The 25,259-nt window shown below is 43.2% G+C and overlaps 1 protein-coding gene across 1 annotated transcript in view; it reads left to right on the forward strand.

Annotated features, from left to right (window-relative positions):
- kif13ba (kinesin family member 13Ba) overlaps positions 1-25,259 on the forward strand; it is a 52,215-nt gene that overhangs the window by 14,160 nt on the left and 12,796 nt on the right. Inside the window, exons 3-19 of the mRNA XM_078291251.1 lie at positions 7,586-7,598; positions 8,493-8,553; positions 8,720-8,812; positions 9,363-9,543; positions 11,811-11,898; positions 13,664-13,798; positions 18,796-18,908; positions 19,217-19,328; positions 20,193-20,405; positions 21,059-21,169; positions 21,627-21,761; positions 22,411-22,541; positions 22,634-22,720; positions 23,131-23,321; positions 23,589-23,865; positions 24,451-24,613; positions 24,739-24,894. Coding sequence (XP_078147377.1) covers positions 7,586-7,598; positions 8,493-8,553; positions 8,720-8,812; positions 9,363-9,543; positions 11,811-11,898; positions 13,664-13,798; positions 18,796-18,908; positions 19,217-19,328; positions 20,193-20,405; positions 21,059-21,169; positions 21,627-21,761; positions 22,411-22,541; positions 22,634-22,720; positions 23,131-23,321; positions 23,589-23,865; positions 24,451-24,613; positions 24,739-24,894 — 2,260 coding nt within the window. The remainder of the gene's footprint in view (positions 1-7,585; positions 7,599-8,492; positions 8,554-8,719; positions 8,813-9,362; positions 9,544-11,810; positions 11,899-13,663; positions 13,799-18,795; positions 18,909-19,216; positions 19,329-20,192; positions 20,406-21,058; positions 21,170-21,626; positions 21,762-22,410; positions 22,542-22,633; positions 22,721-23,130; positions 23,322-23,588; positions 23,866-24,450; positions 24,614-24,738; positions 24,895-25,259) is intronic.

Genomic DNA, 25,259 nt, shown 5'->3' on the forward strand with positions numbered 1-25,259 from the left:
AGTAGAGTAGAGTAATAAACATTTGGCAGTGTTTGCTGGCCTGGTTTATGTTCTGGTGAAATCTGATGTAGGAGGTCAGGAGACAGTAGATGATGGGTAGGAGACCGCTTAAAGAGGGAGTTTTAAACTTTGAGATGATTAAGATGTGGATTAAAGAGAAGAAGGTGTAACTCAACATTATGAATGTGGTCCTAATGCTCTGTATACTGTTTGTTTTAGTTCCTGGTAATTCTTTGTTGCTCTCCCGTCCGCTGAACTGCATGTTCTTTAACTTTACTGAGAAATGACTATGTCTAGTGTTCTCAAAAGCCTGTCCATTCACTGAGACAATCAGGGATGTGGAAAGCAGACAAGGCCATGTACAGCATCTATTCAGCACCGAGTCTTGAACAACCCTGACACACAATAAGAGGCCATACAAAGACCCTGTCTGCACAGTGTGTAGACCTACTTGTTGCTCCTCTACCACATACTGTTATGTTCACATAAGGTTCCAGCTAAAGGATGGGAGGAAGAGCTACAGACAAACACTAGAACATATATAGACAAATGCTAGATTTTATCTCCAAAAGGCAAAAATTAAGAAACCATATTTGAAGTTCATCATTCCATATCTTTAAAATCCAGAGGTTCTAGTCTGTAAAAGTGTCATTATGCTTAACCAGATCAAAACATCCACAGCCCATTTTTGTAGTTTATTTCTCTACCCTGAATAACCCCAAAGCACCTCAGTTTAAGGCCAGTTTTGTTTTTTTTTCTTTTCACTCTTCGGTTGTCAGTGTGGTGTTCTGCATGTATGTCTGATTCAGTTTTTCCACCAAACAGCACACATGGGACCAGCCAGGTTTTAGTTCCTCAGGCTGCCACTCTCAGTGACTCACTACAGTGGTGACGTTTGTCTCGTTTTATGAAATTTTTTTATGAGTTATTTTGCTTTTTTTAAACACTACTTATGGAAGATCAGCACTAAAACATTGACGCTATGATTTGTGTTCTCTGTCAACCATGGGTTACATTGAGTTTTTTTGTTGTCTGTCATCAGAAAGCTATCTTGTGTACAGAGAAAGAGCATTCCAGGGTAAAAAGATGTATGAAAATTCAAACTTTGAGAAAACATCAGCAGGTGTTTAGGTGTGCATGTGTAGGTGTGTGTGAGAGACAGAGAGATGTAGCTGTGTGTGTAGTCTTTAGGGTTAGCCCAGTCAAGCCTGGGTATACCTAGTACTGATGTTGACCCTCTGTGTCAGACTTGGCCGGGTCATCCAGAGGTCAGATGTGGGTTAAGCTAGTGATTCTCAACCTGTTCAGCTCGCGAGCCCCCCCAAAAACAAAGTGATGCCTACCCGTGACCTCATATCGCAGTTGTCAGTGTGCGGAATGGTGAAATTTGAGGGCAAATGGTTATTTTAATTTTACCTTTTTCAGGCTTTTTTACTGATTAATTATTGGAAGAAATATCCGTTATTTCACAAGAAAAAAGCATTTATCACAAACATTAACGTCCAGATTGTGTCCAGTCCCATGGTGTATTTGTGGCGATGACATACTGTAGTTCTTTCTAATTTGAGAAGAGGATTATGGGAGTTGTGTGAAAAGTTGCAGCTAAGGTGTGAAGATTCATAATTTATGGTTAAAATGTCACAATAATACCAGTCTTACCTCCTTCTCACATTTTCTTAGATTTCATAAATCATTTTTCACCCGCCCTCGCTGAATCTCTTTGCAACCTCCCGGGGTGTCCCGACCTCCAGGGTTCGAACCGTCGTGCGAGGGCAGTGTGTTCTAGTCTGTCTGATAACCAGACAGCTAACCTCCCTGCAGCCCTGTGGTCTGACACTACAGTTTGCATAGTGACTTAAGGCTGTTTGCATTGGACTGGTGAAGCTGGATGTTGACACACTTCAACAGCGATCTGTCTCCTGTCAGATGTAAGCGAGGCAAACACAACCAGCTTGGTTTCCAAGACAATACACAGAAGAGGCTGTGCATGTCCCTGTATGTTGGAATGATGTTGTACGTGTATGTGTGTTGTTTTCAGCATGTGTGTGAGCACACAGTTTTTTGTGGGTGTTTGTGTGGCAATTTTGTATTTGTTAATGTGTGTGTTCCATATGTTAATATCAAGGATGGTATTTGGACGCAATCATGCCAGAGTGGATTTATCATGTCAGTTTATCACAGCAACACCGTACAAGCCGAGGCTGAGGCCTAGTGCTCAAACAATCCAACTAAAACCAAGCAGGGGCTGATGGGATTCCCTCATATTCCACTAACATAACAACAAGCTTTGAAGTCAAGAGAATTACTTTTTCCAGAATTCACCAGCCACGGTCTCTGTTTGACCAGCTGGTTTGATTTTTTAGGATAGGACTCCAAATGAGTTTTGGTTACCTGCAGAGTGGCTATTATCTTTTTCTTGTGCTCCTCTCTTAGTCCCTGTGACGGAAATCCTGTCTTCTCTTGCCCCCCTCACACAGGGAGGTCAAAGGTCAGAGTCAGCTACAGAACAGCACTGCTGGAGCTGGTAGGAATTCAGTGTTTCACTAAAGGACACTTCAGCAGGAAGTGGGTTCACACACCATCCTCAGGTTGAAGAATGCCTGCACACTATGCCACTTTGCTTATACCGGCCACAGCCAAAATTTACCAGTATTTGGCTGGTGGCTGGTGGTAGTTTCATTGCCTGTATAAATGGAAAATGTATACCAGAGAAATTAATTGGTTTGTTGATGGATTGGCTGATTGATTGATTTTGATCACGAGATGGCGAATGTTAAGGATGGAAACCCGTTAGTTTTGCCAGCTCGCATTTTGTGTTGCAATGCAGTGAAGAGGGAGCATGCAAATCCAGATGTTGGGTATACTTGCGTCACATTGAAACAAATACAATTTTTTTTATATTTTGAACAACATGATGCACAACTAAATGCAAGCGAAAACTAACAGCCTGCCAGAGCCATTCTCTTCTGGCAGTGTGGATAAAGCCAGCCTCAGAATGGGTGGTAACATGGCTGCCTAGACATGGCATCTGTAGCATTTGAATCTTATTTATATCAAGAAACAGTGCTCCTTGCTGCTAGAACACATGTAGCTACAGAATATTGGCTGTTGAATGTATATTTGTAGAGTGATACAGTATATATATACAGTATGTAGTCTTTCTTATGTAGAGTGATATTGTATGTAACTGTGTTAGTCTGTTAGAGGTCCTGTTTTCCTGTACCACCAGTATGTACAGTATTGTGTTATTCTGATGCTGATTCTGCTTCAGCTTAACATTCCAGTCTCTGGCCCAGCCTCTTTCCTCACCAACCCCCCTGGCTACCTTCAGCCTTCTCCCCATCCTCCATTCCCCCATCTTCCCTACCCAGCCACGGATGGTACAGTCCCAGAGAGAAAGAAAGAATGACAGAACAGAAGAGAAAGAGAGGGGGAAGCAGCCATGCATGAAGTTATTTTTTAAATGACGTTGATCAGAGCGGAGGAGAGGGATGGAGGGAGGCGGGACGAGTGGAAGTGTTCAGGGGCCGAGAGAGGCGGGCTCACGGCTCTCCTGACCGCCTCATTCTCCCTCTTCATTGGCCAGAGGGGCCCCGTGGTTCGTTATTGGGTGTCGGGGTGCGAGACATGGGTGCCCCTTCTCGCCTACAGCCTTTGAAGCGGTCGTGACAGCTGTCATCATGGCGTACGTCAAAACCCGCCACGCTGCTTTCAACCCTGAAGTGTTTGGAGACATGACTGTGGGGAGATAGCAGGCATGTAGGATGATTTAAAAACCCCTCAGAATGTGAGATGGCGATGCAAAAAGAATGTGGAAAAAACAAGAAAAAACATTGCTTGATGAAAAACAGGTCGGTTTTAGAGTCGTCTTCAAAGCCCTCTGCTCCCCAAATAAAAGGCAGAGGATATAAATTACCCTCCTACCTGAAGATCAGGGATTACCAAAGTTTTTCATATCAAGGACCCCCCAAATAGATGCATGATAAACCAGGGACCATTTAATAAGATCTTGCCCCAGGCAACCCCATCTGGGAATACTTTTGTTGTTTGGAGAGTGAAACATGTGATCATCCAGACGCATCCTGTCATTTTGCTAACTTCTAGACATTTAAATAATAGTGAAGATAAACTAAATTGAACTCTGGACTCTGGAGGTCCTGGGACTCCACTTTTGGAGCCTGTGCTTTAGATAAGCTTTCAGTTCTGTGAAGTGACAAACCTAATGAGAGCCTGGTTTGAATATCTACTGGAATCAATTAGGCAGCAGATTGGAATCATTCAGCCTGTATTTGTTCTCTAAGTGAAGCACGCCAGTTGTGGAACGTCAGCGAAATATGAAGTGTTACACATTGGCCTGGATGCTGGCTATTTGTCTGCCAGCGCAAGAACTGCAGCTTTGGCGGTTTGTAAAGAATGTGCACGGGTAAAGGGAAACAGGTGTGTCTGTCTGTGTGTGTGTGTGTGTGTGTGTGTGTGTGTTTGGCCTTTGAGAAATGATTAGCCTGAATTGCTTTGAGAAACATTCCACCACTGTCTACTGTGTTGGCTGATAAGTCATCATTTCTATATATATCTTGTGTGTGTGAGCATGACTTTGAGTGTGCACACGTGTATGTGTGTTTGTGTGTGCGCATGTGTATGTGTGTGTGTGTGTGTGTGCTATGAGTGTGTGTATGCATGCGCCTGTGTGTGTGTGTGTACATACCGTCTGTGTTTGTGGGTGTGTGTGTGTGTGTGTGTAAACCTGCTAGTACTTTCTTGCCTCTGGCCTTGTCATCTGATTTGACGCAGCTCTCTGACTGACAGCTGCCTTCACGCTGTGGGCGGAACCAACACTGCCCAGACTGAGGAGGAGGAGGAGAGGGAGGTCTGTAAAACAAAATACAGAATAGCCTCTAGCGAGGAACAGAAGAAAGGGAGCAGAGAAACACAGAACTGGTTGGGCTTTGGACAACAGGCTGGACAAGAGATGGTTCCATAAACCATAGAAATGAATTGAAAGTTGATATAGAGGACTGTGTACGTCAAATGTGGGTCTTGTGTAGCTCAGTGTGTAGGGCAAGGCACTAACACTGCCGGGGTTAGGGGTTCTACTCCCTCTGGGGCAACCCAGGCTAAAGATGTCATAGTACTGTAAGCCGATTTGAGTAATAGCGTCCACCAAATGGCTGATGGTAATGTTCCAATGAAAATTGGTGCATGATGTTTGAACATGCAATAGTTCTTTGTGTTTGTTGTAGCCTACTGAGGTACCAGATGGGTGACAATCACAGACATTTTTGACAATCGTAGGAAAGCATTTGAAAGTCAGTTTCATTCTGCTTTTCACTGGTAACTTCCAGCAGCTGCTTTCCTTCTTGTACCGGCCAACTAGGTGTTTAGAATACAATAGGACTCCAAATGATCTGTCAAAGTGGCTGCTAGAGTAGACTAACGTACCAGCCTAAATTTACCAGTATTTGGCTGGTCAGGTTGGGTCCACCAGCCAGGTTGGGATGAAAATGATGATGTGTTAACTGTCCAAGTTTCACAATAGAGAATATTTACCAGCATTCGGTTTGTGGATGGTATTGATTTCCCAGCCTGAGTGAATGTACAGGAAAGAGTCCTGCTTAGACTTCCCAGACAGCGAAAATGTGCCAGCGTTTGGGTTGTGCTAATTTCCCTCCCTGCCTGATTTGAATTGTCGCAATACAAAACTCCACCCATCTGGTAATCCCAACAGGTCAAGACAAATGCGATGAATTATTTGGAAATAGTATTTGACCCATGTCTGGTGCTGTGTTTCGAGCCAGATTGATTCTGAACTTGGCAGCAGACTGAGTGAACGGCTGCTGACTGACTGTGCCCGGCTGTTCAGATGGTGAATTAATATGCCAGTGCAGGGACTAGACCTCTGGCATTTAACTGCATCACACTGAGCTGAGAGGAGAGTTTCTTGACAGCAAAATGGCAAATAGCCACGGGTATTCACATTCAAAATATCATTTATTTTCGATGGGGACTGATGGTATCTGTCTGACTGAGATTTGTGCTGTTCCACCTCCCAAATACTCGTACTCAGATCAGCAAATGGAGTTGTCCTGATAATGTGCAATATTTTTGGGTGGAGTAAAAATGTCTCTTGATGTATAAATACTGAGGAGGAGCCTTGACTATGAAGGGTAAATGCCATTCTGTTTTATTAGATATAACCTACTGCACTGTTCGTCATCTGTGAATCTATTTAATTAGAAGCTATATCTGTTTTGGTTTTTAGCATTATTTTCTTGTGTTTGATTGAGGATTGGAGTGTGGTGAATGACTGTAAGCAGAGTAGTACTTGGGTCTTCACTCATATCAGGTGATCTGTCTAATAAAGTACTTGGTACTCGTATTGGTTGTGACAAATTGGTGCACTTGTAGCTTATTTCCTGCATGTCTTTCTATTCAGTGTTCCTTGTCATTCTACCTTCTGATGTACACTGGACCAGTGGACTACTGGTCAACACACCTCCCTCTGCAGATGAGGGTACAGGAGAACCTGTAGTTACTTTATAGTTATTATTTTATTTGTTATTTTATTGTTTTTATTCTTTATATTATATCTAATTTTAGTTGATACTAGCCTGGTCCTGGGCTGGACGCACTAAAATTCCTCAGATAGTTGAGAGACAGCCGGACTGACTGGAGGAAATGTTGTCAGGTGGGAGCTGAGGAGATGGTTTTTAAAGGATTAACATGGCTCTTCCTCCTCCTGTGTGTGTGTGTGTGTGTGTGTGTGTGTGTGTGTGTGTGTGTGTGTATTGTAAGTCATTCTGGATAGGAATGTTGGCTAAATGCCTAAAATGTTAACATGTTTGTATTTGTTCATGTGTATTGTGTGTGTGCACGCTTGTACATGTAACTGGCCTGTCCATTGCCACCCAGTCCCACCCCACCACCACCCACTACCCCTCACAACTGCACCAGAGGGCATTTTGATCCTTCTTGGGGAAATTGTATTGAACTATAAGATAATGCATTGCATTGCATATTGCATAAGTACTCAATTTGTACCACTCAGATTTGTTTTATTCGAAATCATAATATACCATTGTATAAACAGAGTCAGAGATCAATCATTTTCTACTGCTTCAGGCTGCATACTTGGTGGTTTTCTGATCAAAAGCTGCTTATTTTTTCCCAGAATGCACTGCAAAGAACACCACCACCACATACACACATACACACATACACACACACACACACACACACACACACCACTGCCTCCCTGCAAATCTTTTTGATGTGTGAGAGGACACACAACATGTAAACAAGCCACACAAAAACATGGTTGATATCCAGTCTAGTGTGAGTTAATGTGATTGGTGAAGACACGTAAAGCCTGAGGCCCCACCCTCCTCCTCTGTGTGTGGGGTGTATGTTGGGGGGATTTCATCTACAGAGCAGTCATTCTCCAGTCTGCATAACAGATGAAACCTAAAGCAACAACCAGATCTGAGTGTCCCACATATTCTCTATACCATGCTCTAAATGCCATCTCTCTATCTCCCTCTCCTCCACATGCTCCTGTGGACTGTGACCTCTCTCTCAACATCATCAGGAATCAGTCCAAGGTAACACACACACACACACACACAGACACGCTCCCTTTTTTCCACACTGAGCTAATTCCATGGTTGTGAATCATCTCCATGTTCAACAAAGACACCACTGTATTTTCTTTGACTCAGCCTGTGAACTGTGACGGCAACTGAACAGGCAATGATACACAGTAATGGTTTGGGCAACTTTGCCTAAGGAGTTGCCTTAATGTCGTTAATCCCATAAGAGGAAACACTTGAACACATTTTTGACCTTGTGGCTCGCTTTTTTGCCTATTGCTGGTTGCTGACATACAGCACATTGGCTAAGGAATGGCTTAGCGCATCACCACCCTAACATTTCTAAGGTGTGCTGTAGCTACAGGTAACTAAGGAAGCCTCAAAGAACTACAAGTCTTCCTCGTCTTCTTCTTGTAATGAGAATATAGACAACAAAACCATCCATGTGTCCCCGACAGATTGTTGCCTCCAGTGCTTCATGCTAATACTTTTGCATACACTCTGTTGACTGATAGTAGGCAACTTATTTCAAATTTCCATTTTGAATTGAGAGTGAATTGACTGGCAAGACGCCAAATGTCTTTCACAGCTTATCTAGCAGCAGTGTTTGAGTTCTCTTCCAAAATGAGATATGCACCATTTAAAAAATACGTCACCTAATTAAATGATAGCTGGCATGAAAGTAAAAGTAGTTAGTTGTTGTGTTTGTATATATTGTGCAGTGAACATCAGGTCACATATTTTTTTCCAAAATTGATATATGCCATTTGGAGTGAAACCCTTCATTTAATGTTAACATGACAGTGTAACAACCAGCCCCAGGCTTTCTGTCAGTCTGTCCTGACTGTTTGTCTGTCTGTCTCTCATATTGCTGCTGTTTTTGCTGTCTATCCATGCGTCCCTCAGGTCTTTGCCTATGATTACTGTTTCTGGTCCATGGACGAGTCGGAAAAGGATAAATTTGCAGGTCAGTTTATCAAAATAAATCCAATTCTAAAGAGGTTTTTACAAAACAGGTTTCACCACCAAAGTGCCTTACAGAGCAACAAAGGGTACAAACAGTTCAGTTAGAGAACAATAAAATATTCACAATTATCGGAAATGGTGTGTGTGTTTCTGCGTGTGTTTCTCAGGTCAGGAGGTGGTGTTCCAGTGCCTTGGGGAAAGTCTTCTCCACAACGCCTTCCTGGGCTACAACGCCTGTATCTTCGCCTATGGACAAACTGGTAGTCTACCATTAAACACCTCTGTACACTGTGTTCTGACAGTCCAGAGGGTGTATAACATAACTATATAATATAACAGGATCTATAACATAACTATATAATATAACAGGATCTATAACATAACTATATAACATAAAAGTGTCTATAACATAGCTGTAGCACATAACAGGGTCTATAACATAACTGCATGCCATAAGAAAACAATAGAACATTTGAACATAGACGCTGGCAAATATTGGTCATGGAAGTGTTGAGCTATACATCATCAAATAGTCATGGAATTATATGGAGAACCCTGTTAATCTGGTTAATTATGCTCTTCCATTGGCTTTTGGCTCACCACTTGTTTATGTACTGTGTTAGATGCTGTTTGTCTTCAACAGCCAGGTCTCTCTACAAAATATATTCTTCATCTAAATGTAACTGCCTGGTTGAATGACGGTTAAATTAAGTGTCATTCTCTCCATTCGATTATATGTTTACCAAAACTGTCTACTTAAGGACATGCTTTTCTTGTCTCTTGTTGTGTGTGTGTGTGTATTCTTGACAGGTTCGGGAAAGTCGTACACCATGATGGGTTCAGTGGACCAGCCAGGTCTGATTCCTAGGCTGTGCAGTGCTCTGTTTGAGCGAACGGTGCTGGAGCAGCGGGAGGAGGAGAGCTTCACAGTGGAGGTTTCCTACATGGAGATCTACAACGAGAAGGTCCGAGACCTACTCGACCCCAAAGGGTACGACCACAGCCTGATCTTTCAATGCACAAAGGGAAGGAATTTTTTTTTTTTTTTGGTGTACAGGCCACAGTGTTTCTGTTACATCCCAAAACTCACCACTTTCACTATTTTATCAGCCAACTACATGTTTAGAATAGATTAGGACTCCAAATGACGACTGGTTACCTGTGGAGAGGACTGACCTACCAGGCACAGACAAACATCTCTTCTTCTTGGCAATACATTGATAAATGTTGTGGTTATCCTGATTATTCCAGGACTGTAGTCACTTCAACTACAGCAACAGTTGATGCTGCACACCTAGCCGGGTGCTGTGGGACTGGACAGCATCTATACTTGTGTCTTCATGTATTTATCCAGTATCTAGCCGACGTTAGTACTGCAGACAATTCTTTCTTGAATGTTATACAGTAGAACCAAATTACTTCTCAACACAAAAGTGTCTATCAACTAAACTAGCTATCAGATGATTTCTTGAGAGCAACACTTGATTTTCCTCCTGAGGCTGGAGCAAAAGTGCAGCAGTAGTTCATCCAGCATCCAGTGAAAAGTGGACTTGTCCAGCGGTTTCAGCTGTAGCTGTATGTGATTACTGGGATGTGGTGTGACTCACTCAGCCAAGGCCAACAGGCCAGAGAGAGCTCCAGAAGGACGGTTGGATTGTTAAAATAGTTTGGGTTGGTCAGGTTAGATGGTTTGTACTGACTGATCCCTAAGAATAGGGTGCCTGTAGTGTCTTAAAAAGGCCTTCAGTGGTGTTAAATATCGCATTTTAAGTCTTAAATTCAGTTTTAGAAGTCTTAAGAATGGTGTTTCCTGGTGCAAAATCTGGCCAGTTACGCAGACCGATAGGACAGCTGTTTTCATTAACACATGTATTTCAATTGTGAAATTGGTCTTAAATTTCATTCTAACTGGCATTAAAAAAAGTCAGAGGTCCATGCCCTGGAAACATAAGACAGCAACAGTTTAATGACAAGTTAAGGTAGATACGGACTGACCAGGTCGTGTGTTGCTCAGTGTGTAGAGCAAGGCACTGACACTATCAGGATTAGTGGTTCCATTCCCTGTGTAGTCAGTGCAGCTCGTTAAAAACAATACTTGGATTGGATGCTCTTTTCCCATACATTGGCTCAGGCTGGGAAATCAACATCATCCACAAACCAAATGCTGGTAAATGTTCTCTGTTCTGCCAGTTGGACAGGTAAACAACCTTTTGCATGATCATTCCAACCTGGTTAGCGAACCGAAACATTGTCTGTGTCTGGTATGTTAGTCTATTTTACAGGTAACCGACCATCATTTGGAGTCTTACTCTGTTCTAAACTTCAAGTTGGCTGGTGAGTGGCTGGTGGATTCTGGGTACCACCAGCTGCTGTGGTCAGTGGAAGAAAAGGTTAGCCTCCTGCCCTGCAGTCACTGTTGGAGAGCGGCTCATGTTCAGCGGGTCAGCAGTAAATCAGGAGCCCAAGGCCTCTGTCTGCAGCCCCAGACAGCACAACCTCTGACCTTCACTCACTACATGACCTTTAACCTCAGTAAAACAGGCCATAGAGCAGCAGACCATCTGACAGCCATATGGGCTGCGCTGCGGAGCGCAGAATGATGAAGCTCTGAGGCCTGTAAGGAGTTTTAATCAGGGTCAGAAAGCCAAGTGTTAAAAAAAAATCTCTCTGGAGTTGGGGAATGTTGCAGTAGTGGCCAGACCCAACACACACAAATGCAAATCTAATGGCAGTAAAAACACGAGTTATTGAGTAAATCATCTTGATTTTATTTTTTTTTTATTTCAGTGTAATAAGTAGATTTGAGCTTACTTGGAGTTTTACATTACATTTCCTCAATTAAAAAGTCAAATGGTTCAAACAATAGACCATAATTCACTGCTGCATCGCCATCTTGGACGAAACCAGCTGAGCCAAGATTGGCTCTCCTGTCAATACATTACTTCTGATTGGTGGAGCTGACTGAAGCCTAATGTTATGTTCCTTCTTATTGGCTGGTAAAGATGGTTGACTATGCATATCACTCTACATATAGACAGTTGACTATACATATAGCTACATATAGACATACATACATACATACATACATACATACATACATACATACATACATACATGCATACATACATGCATACATACATGCATAAATGTTTTTCTCCTCTTGGTTTTGATGATGTGCATCACTTTTGTTGATAAATAAAGTTTTACTGACAGTCACACTGACATCTTTTTTGTGTTTTAAACCTGTTTTCTGTCCAGGAGCAGACAGGCTCTGAGGGTGAGGGAACATAAAGTTTTGGGTCCTTATGTCGACGGTCTGTCTCGGCTAGCTGTGGCCAGCTACAAGGTAAAAATATTAAAATGTCTTATATGCAGTTATTTGAAGTCTTACGTTTTTCACCATGCAAGAGCAGGTTTCTTGGAATTAGTTGGTTTGTTTTTCATCATATCTGCTTTAAAAACACACCTGGGCATCATGTCCCTCCACAATTAATTTTGTGGTGTCCTTTTTCTTATTCTGTCAATTTATAGTTTCAGAACTTTCATTGGCTATATTTAATCAGAAATTGGATGTTTTTCCCAGCTTTGTCTCTTTATTGTACTTTTTAAATTGGTGTCCAATTCCAAGTAACATTAAAAAGGTCTTAAAAAATCTTAGTTTGGCTCCAGATACCCTGTTACCAAACAATTTGGTCATATAACGCTTTACAGAAAACAAAGAAGTAAACAGTTCACCATTCGAAAAATAATGATGCCTACTTTAACCCGTAAGAACTCATAATATGCTTTACTTTCATGCCTGCAATCATTTTGTTAAGGTCATAGTAATTTCAAGGCCTTTACTTACAAAATAGTTCTGTTTTTAGGATACAATTATCTGTGTTTTCATAGCTGATGATCAGCTACCACAACTCTTCTGAAATGGATATGTAGTTGTTTTGGAAGGAAGCCCTTCAGATACAGATAACAAGAGATAAAACATTGAAGGATGATAAGAACAATAGATGGAACAAGTAAATCACAAAAGAAATGGGGCCAGCCCATCACCTGGCCCAATGACAGACTGCATTGAAGGAGATAAAGGGAAAGGATGGCTGTTAAGGTGGAAGTTAATAAATTAATAATTAATTTAGGTTGTAATCTGTACTGTCTTGAGTCTGGACCTAAATATTCACACCTGTACTGTGCTGTTTGCCCAGCATATCTGTCTCAGTCTCATCATCTAAATAATCTTAGATCTTATTATATGAATGATGAAATCTCCTAATACGAGCATTCCCTCTCACTATAGAAAGTGCTTTGATCTTTGAGGATTTGGAAAGGTGCCGCTCACATGTTGGCACCAGTCTGCTTCGTGGTCACACCAAATCACACTGCAGTAAGGCTAGCTATAAGAATGCAAGAAATAATAATAATTTATGACATTTTTTATTTGTATATTGCTTTCCAAGAGGTTCAGATGCACTACATGAATTGAAGGGGGGCAAACAAATGTACAAACATGCACAGAATAAATCTAATGATAATTCCTATACAAATAAATCACACATTAATCTTTGAAAGCAATCTTAAAAAGGTGAATCTTCAGGGAGCGTTTAAACGTGGACATATTGGGATCATCCCTGAGCTCCCTAGGGAGAGTATTCCAGTGTTCCCCACCTCACCACCAGTTTTAAAGTGATGAGATGGGATGAAACTTTGGTGAAAATTCCGGCATCAGAGTTTTGACGATGCAGCAGTTTGATGAGGAGTTTGGTGGTGGGTCCATAGAGGAGGAGTGGAGTCTGGAGGTGATATAAGCGTGGAGGCTCTCCGTATCAGCAGTAGGAAGGAAGGGGAGGCATGGTGGAGGTGAAAGGAGGCAATTTGTTAAGAAACATGGGATATTTTATTCTGAAAAATGTGCTGGAAGGATTAAACTCGTTTTTACCTGCTCTATGCTGGTCCTATCCACCAGATTTATTCTTCTGTTTCCCTGTTATCAATTCATTACTGCCATATTCATTATTCTTTGTCTGTAAAGCACTTTATACCTCTGTTTTGCAAAGTGCTACATAAACCAAGCTTATTATATATTTAATATCATACTGTTATTATTATTGTGCTGACAGGACATTGAGTCTCTGATGTCGGAGGGGAATAAGTCTCGGACTGTCGCTGCCACCAACATGAACGAGGAGAGCAGTCGGTCGCACGCCGTCTTCAACATCATCCTCACACACACACTCAAAGACCTGCAGTCTGGGGTAAGACACTTGGGAACTCACACTGATTTCAACACACACATGATTTGTGTTCATGACAAGGAGGCAGAAGAAAACTCTTAATCAAATGGATGACAACATTGGGAATTCCTATGTGAGATGTTGTAGGCTAAGTGTAAGCCTCAATATATATGCAGTGTCAGGGTAGCGTAGGATAGCAGGCATAAAGGGGGTTCTGGGACACCTGAACTTTCTGTTGGTTCTTCTGGATGTGTGGTGGGTTTAATTTAACCATCAATCATCTGATGGGAGGAGCCCATTAGATAACCCCAATGGCATACTTGTTCTCACAAAAGTTCAAAAAGTGCAAAACTTTAGATTTTCCTTGTGAGGAAAAAGTGCAGTAGTAGATCAACAAACGTAAAAGTAGGACCTCTACAATGGCTGCCTGTGCTGCTTAAAGCTGCTCTCTTTGCATAACAAGTCTATTTATTTATAGGGTTTATCATCTTAAGTTTTACCGTCTTTTAGTGCAGAAGGTTTTGCTGGTCTTGTCAGGGTTAGGGGTTAGGTTTTAGCTTTGATGAAACCTTCTTCGTTGACTCTTCTGCAGAAGCCTCTTTCTGTGCGTCACCCCTTCACCCCTACTACACCATGATGTGTGCAGACATTAAACACCTTCCCTCCCTCTCCTTCTGTTGTCCCAGATTCTCTCCCCTACATCTCAGTCCCTACCTACCGCTACAGCACCACCAAATTTCTCTTTGAATTTACCTTCATCTCATCAAACATTAGAGCATAAAAGAGGATTCTCTCTCTCCTATCAGTCTGTTAGTATAGATGCATCATAGTGAGAGGCAGGGCCAAGCAGAGAAAATGGAAACCAGTATACCACCAGAATCCCTGCCACAATCCAGAGAGAGTAGACTAATTTGTTAGACACAGGTAAAAATGTATTTTAAATGACCTATTAACCTATTTTAAATGTGGATATTGAATTTCTGTTAAATTGTCGTGATAATATCTGTGCCAAAATTTTAGATATTTGCGTGTCTCCACTGTCGACAGACTAAAATGGCAGGCGTTAATCATTTTGTGATGGTAACATGCATAAAGTGAGACTGGTAGCATCACTAGTCAGTGTAGGAAGTTGCTAAATGTTAAGGTTTTCTTCTCAACCAGACAACAAATGTGTGTGAATTCTTTGACTGGTAAGATAACTAAAGTGCTCTGCCACTGTGGCCGGTGGGCAAAAAGGTAGTTTCCTTCCCTTATTGAATCTGTATAGGAATGTGTATCATGATGTGTGTATCAGGAGGTTAAAATGGTACATGCTGTCCTGCTGTTGTACCCAGGCTGAATCTTCCTCAGGGAAACAGGATCCAATGACAAGATTTATTTCTCATGTCTTCTGTTGTACCTGGAAGTCTGCACACTGTGTGCCCAAGGAGTTGACGTCAGATGTCTGACCAGCCGCTCCAGTCTTAAGAAAAGACCTAAACTAGTCATTCTGCGTCCTCGCTGACCCACTTTGCCTCTCCTGCTCCTTGCCCTCGTTTCCAGACGGACTTGCCACCAGCAAACCCTGTTAATAATTAACTGACATGACAGTCAGCCAGTCAGCTGATACAGCCTGCTCTGTTTTCACCAGGCACTCACAGTCAGTCATTCAGTTGGTCAATCAGTCAGTGGGTTCGTCAGCCAACCAGCCAATCAGTCGGTTGGTCAGTCAGTCAGTCAGCGAGCCAGTGAGTCAGTCAGTCAGTGTATCAGTCAGCCAATCAGTCAGTCAGCTGATCCATCCTTTATCTGTATGAGTCAGCATTCTTTATTTCTGCATTTCAGTGTTACTGTATCTTACTGTAACTGAAAGCTGCGGTTGTTTCCCGTGCCATTGTTGTCTTCTTCTTCTCATTCTACTTCTCATTCATATTCAAAAAACAGAACAGAGTGAAAATCAACAGATAATTTTGAGTACATTTCCAACTTGAGTTCTTAAGGTGCCAACAAGCTCTGTCCAGAGACACTGCTTCATCATGTCTGGAAGCTCCATTGGAGCAGTTTGAGGTTATGTTATAGATCCATTTCAGTATTACAAAGCTGTGGGGAGTTAAATTCTGTTAGGTTAATTTCATGTTCCCTCTAGCTGTGCTGCTTGTGCTGCTTGTGTGAAACCTCCAGAGAAATGCTGACTGGAGGTCATGGCCCTCTGAGCTAATTTATGCCCCCTAGTGGCCCAGCCAGTGTTGTGAATAGTGGAACAGAGGCTGAGGGTCTGGTTAAATAAGGCTGCTGCCAAGGAGGCCGACATGCTGCCTGTCCAGCCTGTCTGCTGCTGATCTGGTTACTTATGGAGGAAAAATAACCCAGTTATCATATCTCTGATTACAGAAGTCCTCACTGAGAAGGAAACAGGCATTATTGTCCACCAGCCACAGTGGCTGCTAAATCCCACTTTCACTATTTCACCAGCCAGCTAGATGTTAAGAATAGAATGAGACTGCAAATGACGGTTGGTTACCTGTAGAGGTTAACTTACCAGACACAACCTAAATGTAGTAGCATTTGTCTGATAGTTGTTAGTTGTTTCCCAGCCTGGTCCCAGGTAACAGGACAATCAGGTATTTAATACAAAATCAACACAGCATTTAAACATAAGGGCTGGCAAATATTGGTCATGGAAATGATGATCTATATATCATAAAATAATATTGGAATTAGATTAAATTGTAGCTTTTTGTGTATGGAAAGGAGAGCTAAGCAAAAGCTAGCTTTCCCTCTCTGTCAGTTAGACTGATGCTCCACATGCCTCACTGCACTGGGAGCAGAAGTGGTTAGAAGTCATTTCTGACCTTATTTTATGATTTATTAGGTGCTCGTAGGGAGCACCTCTATAAGGGCCGGGCTCTGTGTGTGCCTTCATTCGTGTGTGCGTTTTTTTGTTTGTTTGTTCATTCGTGTGTAATGTTTTTTACAGTATACAGGGGAATTACAGGGGAATTACAGTATGCACTGTTTAGGCGGTGCAGAGCCTTAAGACCCCTGCATAAGGAAAATCCAGTGTGCGCTCATAAAACAGGCAGTATGGTAAAAGTCACGCTCTACGTTGGCCCACATTACATCCAAATACCAGGAAGTAGCTTGTGATTTACTAACTGTAGTGGCCAAGTTGCCAACCCGCAAATTAAATATTTTGTTCAGCGATTCTCTTGGTTACAACACTGTGCTACCGCAGCACTTTAGTGTTAACAAGTGGAGTTTTTAAAGTCAATGTCGTTTCACTCACTCAAATAATATAACCTCCACATCTCTCATAGGGCGATATTACCAGTCTCATCTTCAGTATCGTTCCGTTCTTCGCAGTGTGAACAGAGACGCCATGAATTCTTCTGACACACTTTTCAGTTGCCAAGTTGTGGTGTCTGATTCAGTACTCTGAGTATTTTCCTTTGAAGTATTTTACTGAGACAAGCTATTGGATTATAATATCTTCCCCAAGATTTATAGCAGCTACGTTTGCTGTTTATATTGATTTTCCTCAAGCCAATTACAGATGTATCTGCTTTTATTGTTGCAGAGAGTCAGTAGCTGGTGATGAGTTGGCCAGTAGCTTTATTGCTCTCTCTCTCTCTCTCTCTCTCGCTCTCGCTCTCTCTCTCTCTCTCTCTCTCTCTCTCACTCACTCACTCACTCACTCTCTCACTCTCTGTCTCTCAGTGTCTCTCTCTCTCTCTGGACAGGGCAGCCTTTGTTTTCACAACACTCTGTGATCTCCCTGCTTTTTCCACACACACACACTTTCTTTCTCTTTTCTAATACATACACCCTCCTCTCCTCTCCATCACTGAAAGCTCCTCCCCTGCAGCATTTCTCCTCTCCTCCTTTTCTGCCTCCTGTCTATCACTGAATGCTCCTCCTCTGCAGCATTTGAGATTTTAAATGTGTGCGAGAGCGTGAGTTGTGCGTGTGTCTACTGTCCTGTACTCTTGCGAATAGATTTAAATGTCTATTTTAGTCATTTCTGTGACACTCTTATCCAGACTTCCATTGAGGTCAACAGTAGAATAAGCTTCAATTCCTACATCACCAACATCACAAGCAACCAATTGTAAGGAGGTCAAGGGTCAAAGGCCACAGTGTCCTTACAAAAACAACAAGAACTACAAAACCTTGTTGCCGTAGGTCATAATTTGCTGATACACAACTTGCCTGCCCGCTCTTGCATGCAGCACCAAAATGGCATAGTCAGCAACACAGAGCATATGATTATCTACAGTCATGTGGAGCATGATTTTCTCCAATGTCAGACAAACGTGAACTTAATTTGTGTGTAAATACACAGTTTTTACAAGGATTTACATTTGTGAATGTGAATTTCATGCAAGCTGATGATAGGTCTTGCTCAAAGGACTTTTCAGCAGGCAGCTTGAACCCCTGTCCGCCAGCTGAAGGATGGTTTCCCTACTCAGTCCCGGTACTCTGTATAACACCCCTCTACTGTACCGTACCGTATATTGTTGTCCACTCTACCACACTGGAAAAAGAAGGGATAAATCAAAACACTGACTCAGTTTGTAGAAGCTGCTCCAGTCTTGAACAAAACAAAAATCTTTCCTACATTTTTTCCTCAGCTCTTTCCTTTCCTAGGACTTCTTTATTATCTATGATCATTCTAGAGTCACAGGAATATTTGTTCCATCTGTTGTCAGGGTGCTGTGACCTCTGACCTTTAGTGGTTAACACTATGAGAGTGGTTCCCTACCGCTCTGAGTCCTTCTGGAGGATGGAAAAACAAAGCACCAACCGATAGCAGGTTGTGAGGTTACAGGTGACTATCCGGCTTCTGTTTTAGTTTCCTGCCCAACCAACCTACTGAAACTACATGACAGTGTTGCCAGCTCCAAGGAAAGTCGGAAAGTTGTGGTGGGCACCGCAGCTAAATCCGTGGAAAGAAACACTGACACTCTCTCCCCCCCCCTCTCTCTCTCTCTCTCTCTCTCTCCCTCTCTCTCTCTCTCTCTCTCTCCCTCTCTCTCTAGACGAGTGGGGAGAAGGTGAGTCGGTTGAGTCTGGTGGACTTGGCTGGAAGTGAACGAGCAGCAAAGACCGGAGCAGCAGGAGAACGGCTGAAGGAGGGAAGCAACATCAACAAGTAAAACGCATGCGCGCGCACACACACACACACACACAGACACATGCACACACTCACACAGATACACTCACATATACAGACATACACACACAAACATAAAGACACAGACCGATATAGACTAATGTAGGTACACATCCACAAAGAGGCACACAGACCGAAAGAGACACACACACTCTCAAGTTTAAATTCACATTTTGAATTCAATGAAATGAAAAGCAATTGACCCTGTGGTATGGTGTGTGTGTGTGTGTGTGTGTGTGTGTGTGTGTGTGTGTGTGTGTGTGTGTCTCTGTGTGTGTGTGTGTCAGGTCTCTGACCACGTTAGGTCTGGTGATCTCAGCACTGGCCGAACAGGGATCCGCCAAGAACAAGAACAAGTTTGTTCCCTACAGAGACTCTGTTTTGACATGGCTGCTGAAGGTACACTCACCACACACACACCTACACGCGCCACTAGGACATGCACAAGCCCATTTTCTCATGGTTGACTATTCCGTGCGTGGTCTAAATGAATATTCGAATATTTGGTGTGTGCCAGATTATGGAGAAAAACCATCACTTCCATCACTTTCTGCTGTCTGCTTGCATAAATGTTGTCATACTAGTTTGGTTAGGTCCATCTTCCTGGCTTGTAGAAATAGCTGGATGTTTTTTGAGATGACTCAGCATTGTTGTGGTGAAGCCATGTTACGTTCCATTTAAACTACATACTTAACTACTTAACTACATACTTGTTTCACTCTGGTAAAATTATTTTAATGATGTATCTCAATATTTTAAAACACATTAACAGACAAATTACAAAAGTCAACATTAAAACCCCCATGAACAGATATTCAAATATGTATTATTCTATGACCCATCCCTAGTCTCAGGAGGATTTTTTGGAATATTTTTTGGAGTATGATGAGTAACTTGAGGAATTGTTTCAGCCTTACACGCATCACAGGGCTACTCATTCGGCCTGAAAATATTTTATACTTATTGTGCCAGAAAATATGACGTACTTATTGTGCTAGAAAATATGATATACTTATCGTGCTAGAAATGTTCCTTATATTCAGAGGTTAATCTTTTTTTGGGGGGTTTTTTGCATAACAATTTTTTGGGCCATATCATGCAGCCATAGTATGTGTGTGTGTTTGCTGATGAGTCTTCACCATGCAGTTTGATGTTTTCCCCCATATAAAGACTGTCTCTGTCTCTCTCTCTCTTCTTTCTCTGTTTTCCCTCTCTCTCTCGCTGTCTTTTCTCTCTCTCGATTGCTCGCTTGCCCGTCTCCAGGACAGCCTAGGCGGCAACAGTCGCACAGCGATGGTTGCCACGGTGAGCCCGGCAGCAGACAACTACGAGGAGACACTGTCGACGCTGCGCTACGCCGACCGAGCCAAGAGCATCGTTAACCACGCTGTCGTTAATGAAGACCCCAACGCTCGCATCATCAGAGAGCTCCGAGAGGAAGTAGAGAAACTACGAGAACAACTGACCCAGGCCGAGGTGAGTGAGAGAAGAAACTAGGAGAACAATGTGTCCAGGCAGAGTTGAGAGACACGCACTGAAATAGAAAGAGAGAAACTACAAGAACCGGTCCAGGCAAGCGTGAGAAAAAGAGAGACAGGCATAGACACACTGAGAAAAAGAGAGAGAGAGCGAGAGGCTGGGAATATTTGTGTGAATGAAGTCAATGAGTAATGCTCCTTCAACAAACACAGTCTAGGTGCCCTCTAACAAGACACATATCTAACAGTAGAAGACTGTACTGTGCAGCTCCCAGTGTGACCATGTGATACTATATGAATGTGAAGCAGGGAGAACCAGTCAAGCTGTCAACCCTCCCTGGAGAAATAAAGGGGGGGACACCACACCTGCAGTGGCAGATGGTTGGAGTTCCCACATCAGGTCAGGTCAGATAGTGGAGAACTAGATCCAGGAACTGAATGGACTTTAAATTGTTTCCTGCGGTTTTCTAAACTTCCCTGCAGTCACTGTATGGTTCAGATGTGGTAAACCCACCCACCTGGTAGTTCCAGTGGGTTAAAACAAATGCTACAAATCCTGTTTAATTCCCTAGACAGACAGAAATCTGGGAGGGAAATTCATCCCTCCTCTCCTCCTCTCTTCCTCCCCTCCTCTCCTCTCCTCTTCTCCAGTCTCTGAAGGCTCCGGAGCTGAAGGAGCGCCTAGAAGAGTCGGAGAAGTTGATTCTGGAGATGACTGTCAGCTGGGAGGAGAAACTCCGCAAAACTGAGGAGATTGCACAGGTAACACACACACACAGCAAACACACTAACCACACACACACAATCCATCTGAAAGCATTTGTGTAATTATTTAACCAAAGATAATGATCTACGCTGTCGCCTCCTGTTCGATTCTGTCCATTTGTGCACATTTTTCACATTGAAATTCGTTTCAGTAGTTTATCAAGACTGAGAGGAAAAATGCTTGTCATTAGTTATCTGTGCAAGGTAGTCCAATACTTTTTCACAGAGATTAGATGTTGGACTATTTTACACACCAAACAAATGAGGGAAGCTTTTTTTTTTAAAACCACAAAAACATTTGACCAAATTGGGAAGAATGTGCAGATATGCAGGGGGTGATTACTTTTGCACAGCAACATATGCCTGCTGTTATCAGTATTTATATTCAGCTTTGTATGAATATACTGAATGAGTGTGTGTGTGTGTGTGTGTGTGTGTGTGTGTGTGTGTGTAGGAACGTCAGAGGCAGTTGGAGAGTCTGGGTATTTCTCTCCAGTCTTCGGGGATCAGAGTCGGAGACGATAAGAGCTTCCTCGTCAACCTGAACGCCGACCCCGCCCTTAACGAACTGCTGGTCTACTACCTGAAGGTACACACACACACACACCCCACCAACAACCACCGCCACAAGGCTATTATAACTATTGAAGTTAACAGGGCCATCTTTTTACAGCTCCAAAAATAGCAGAAAATGTCCATCACATTTCTCCAAATAGCTCATGCGGCATCATCCAAGTGTTTTGTCGACAAACATTGTGGGTCCAAAAGTGCACAATGTCAATTTTGGTAACATTTGCTAATAAAATGGCCACTTTAGAGCCTTGCATGCGTACGTGCACTCTGTCACACAAACATGCACTCATACATTCAGCATGTACCAATGATTTGTCTTGCAACCCAACAGTGAAGTAATGTACAAAATACTGCTGTGTGAGTACTGTGTTAGTATAACGTTTTATCCCAACTGTCACATTGTGTTTAAAACTTCTACAGTATTGCTGTGTACTTAAAGTACTTATTTTTAGAAGAGCAGTGTGCTCGAAACGTCACTGACTTTGCGGTGCAAATAAAGCAACAAAAGGGAGCTACAGTGTCCGGACTTTCATTGTTTGATATACTTAAAGAACTTCCCATAAGTTTTTCATAAGGTTAAATGAGTGGGATAAGACGGCTTTAATGCACCGTGTCAGATGTTGGCTCGTATTAACTGTTTTAATGTGTTGGATGTTGTGTTTCAGGAACACACTAAGGTAGGCTCAGCAGACTCTCAGGACATCCAGCTGTGTGGGATGGGTATCCAGGCAGAGCACTGTGTCATCGACATCGCGCTGGACGCTGCCGTCATCCTCACCCCCCACCGCAACTCTCGGTAAGGAACGCCGTAATGTACGCACTCCTGGTCCAGTAAGGGGTTTTGAACAGCAGATGTTAATGTCAACACTGTCTTTACTGGTCTTACAGGACGTGTGTTAATGGTTCTCCGGTAACCAGCGCATTGCAGCTTCACCATGGCGACCGAATCCTCTGGGGAAACAACCACTTCTTCAGGTAATTTTATACAGTTCCCCGTTGTATTTCTATGTAGTTCTGTTTTGTTTTCACACCTCAAATATTCTCATATTTTTCATACCTTTTCATATCATACATACATAGTTATTATAATTAATTTTCTTTGCTTCAGCTTGTTGTAATTTTGCGTACCCTCCAAAATGCTCATATTTTTGCATTTATATATTTTTAATTAATATGTTATGTTTAATACACCTTGTTGCTATATTATTAGTTATATCCTATTTTTATTTATGTTCAATCATCCTATTTTCAGTTGCTTCATTGACCCAGTTCCCCCACGGGAAACATTAAAGTTTCACCTAACCTAACTCAATCACTGACATCAATGCTAATACCAAATCAGCCAATTAATACCAGAGTGAATTAACTGGACATCCTCCCTCCAGGATCAACCTGCCCAAGCGGCGGTGTCGGACGGCTGAGGATGAGGATGGTGAGGGTGGGGTGATGAAGAGCAGCGGCAGCAGCGAGCAGCTGGATGCAGACGGTGACTCGGCCAGCGAAGTGTCCAGCGAAGTCAGTTTCTCCTACGAGTTTGCCCAGACAGAGGTCATGATGAAGGCCCTGGGCAACAATGGTAAGGAGGAGTTAGGTGAATTAAATAGTAAGGAAAATAACTGTTTTGGAAACATAGAGGTAACAGTTTTTCCTTTTTTTATTTTCCTTTGTTTTACAGTTTTTCCATATTTTAACTTCAGTTTGCTTCCATGCTGCTCCATGAGTTGAGAATTTTACCTTCTTAAACCTCCCTCTCTGCTTCTCAGATTCCTCCATAGACAACATCAGTCAGTCTTTCTACCTGTGTGTGTTTTCTGAGTCGTCTCCTCTGCCTCCTGTCTATCAGACCCCATGCAGGCCGTCCTCCAGTCCCTGGAGAGGCAGCATGAGGAGGAGAAGCGCTCCGCTCTGGAGCGTCAAAGGCAGATGTACGAGCAGGAGCTCCAGCAGCTCCGGCGGAGGCTGAACCCAGAACGTCAGTCGGCCCAGAGCGGAGCACCGCCGCCTGGGCAGCCGGGTCCGGGACAGCAGCCTCACTACCGTAGCCTGGAGAGACTCAGCACAGGAGGGATGAGCCACTCGACCAGCGCTCAGAGCAGACTGAGGCAGTGGAGCGAGGACAGGTGAGTGTGTGTGTGTGTGTGTGTGTGTGTGTGTTATCTTGGGTTCACATTCTGGCCTATAAAAAGCTTATAAAAGATGAAATGAAACTTTAATGATCCCTGTGGGGAATTTGGGTCTTGGCAGCAGCAAACGGTATACAGCAAACACCTAGGATACAGCAAAGATAGAATATAAACAAGAATATAGTATATGGGGGATTATATGATTATACATATCCAACACTTTCAAGACTAGGACGTGTGAAGTACAAATGTATGAATGACAGTATGAAAAGGTATGGATTACAACTTCAAGAGGGAGTGCAAAATAGCAGCAGGACTAATTGAGACTAATCCCCCCACCCCCCTCCACCTCCTATTCTCATCCTCCTACACCTGCTTCTCCACTTCTTCCTCTCCTACTCCACTCCCACCTCTGATCCTTCTCCTCTCCTCTCTTCCTCCCCTCCCCTCCTTTTCCTCTTGTAACCCCTCATCTCCTTTCCCTTCCCCCTCTCCTTCCCCTCTCTTCTCCACTCTCTCTCTCTCCCCTCCTCTCTTCCTCTTCCCCCCTCTGTGCTCCTCCGCCTCCTCCTCCTCCTGCAGGGAGGCGGTGTTGGTGAGGAGTCTGCGGAGGCTGAGGGAGCAGGTAGTGAGGGCGAACCTCCTGGTGCAAGAGGCGAGTTTCATCGCTGACGAGCTGGAGCGACACACCGAGTACCGAGTCACCCTGCAGATCCCAGCAGACAACCTCAACGCTAACCGCAAGGTCTCACACACACACACAGTGATGTGTCCTGTCCTGTTTTTTCACTACAGCCCCATTCTCTAAACATACTCAACCACCTCTGTGTGTGTGTGTGTGTGTGTTTGTGTGTATGTGTGTGTGTGTAGAGGGATGCGGTGCTCAGCGAACCAGCGGTTCAGGTTCGTCGTCGGTGTCGGGGGAAGCAGATCTGGAGTTTGGAGAAGATGGAGAACCGTCTGGTGGACATGAGAGAGCTCTACCAGGAGTGGCAGGACTACCACCTTCATCACAATGACAACCCCGTGAGTTACCTTGACAACTCTGCCATGGCAACCCTGTGTGTTACCCCAACGACCATGTCAGTTACCTCAACAATCCCGCCACCGTGACAGTCCCACTAGTTACCATCACAACCCCACCAGTAACCATGACAACCCACCAGTAACTATGACAACCCCACCAGTAACCATGACAAGCCTGCCACTAACCATGAAAATCCTGTCTGTAATGTGTGTGACCTGGCATAGCCATGACAACCCCATGAGTACAGTACAGTTCGATTTCTTGAACATTTTCAGAATTGGAGAAACAAATCACCAAAATCTCTCTCTCTGTCAGCCACTGACCTTTCTTATGCTCTCCTCCCTTCCTCCTCCCTTCCTCGTCC

The sequence above is a fragment of the Centroberyx gerrardi genome, chromosome 1 (genome assembly GCF_048128805.1).
Source record: "Centroberyx gerrardi isolate f3 chromosome 1, fCenGer3.hap1.cur.20231027, whole genome shotgun sequence".
Classification (NCBI taxonomy): Eukaryota; Metazoa; Chordata; class Actinopteri; order Beryciformes; family Berycidae; genus Centroberyx; species Centroberyx gerrardi.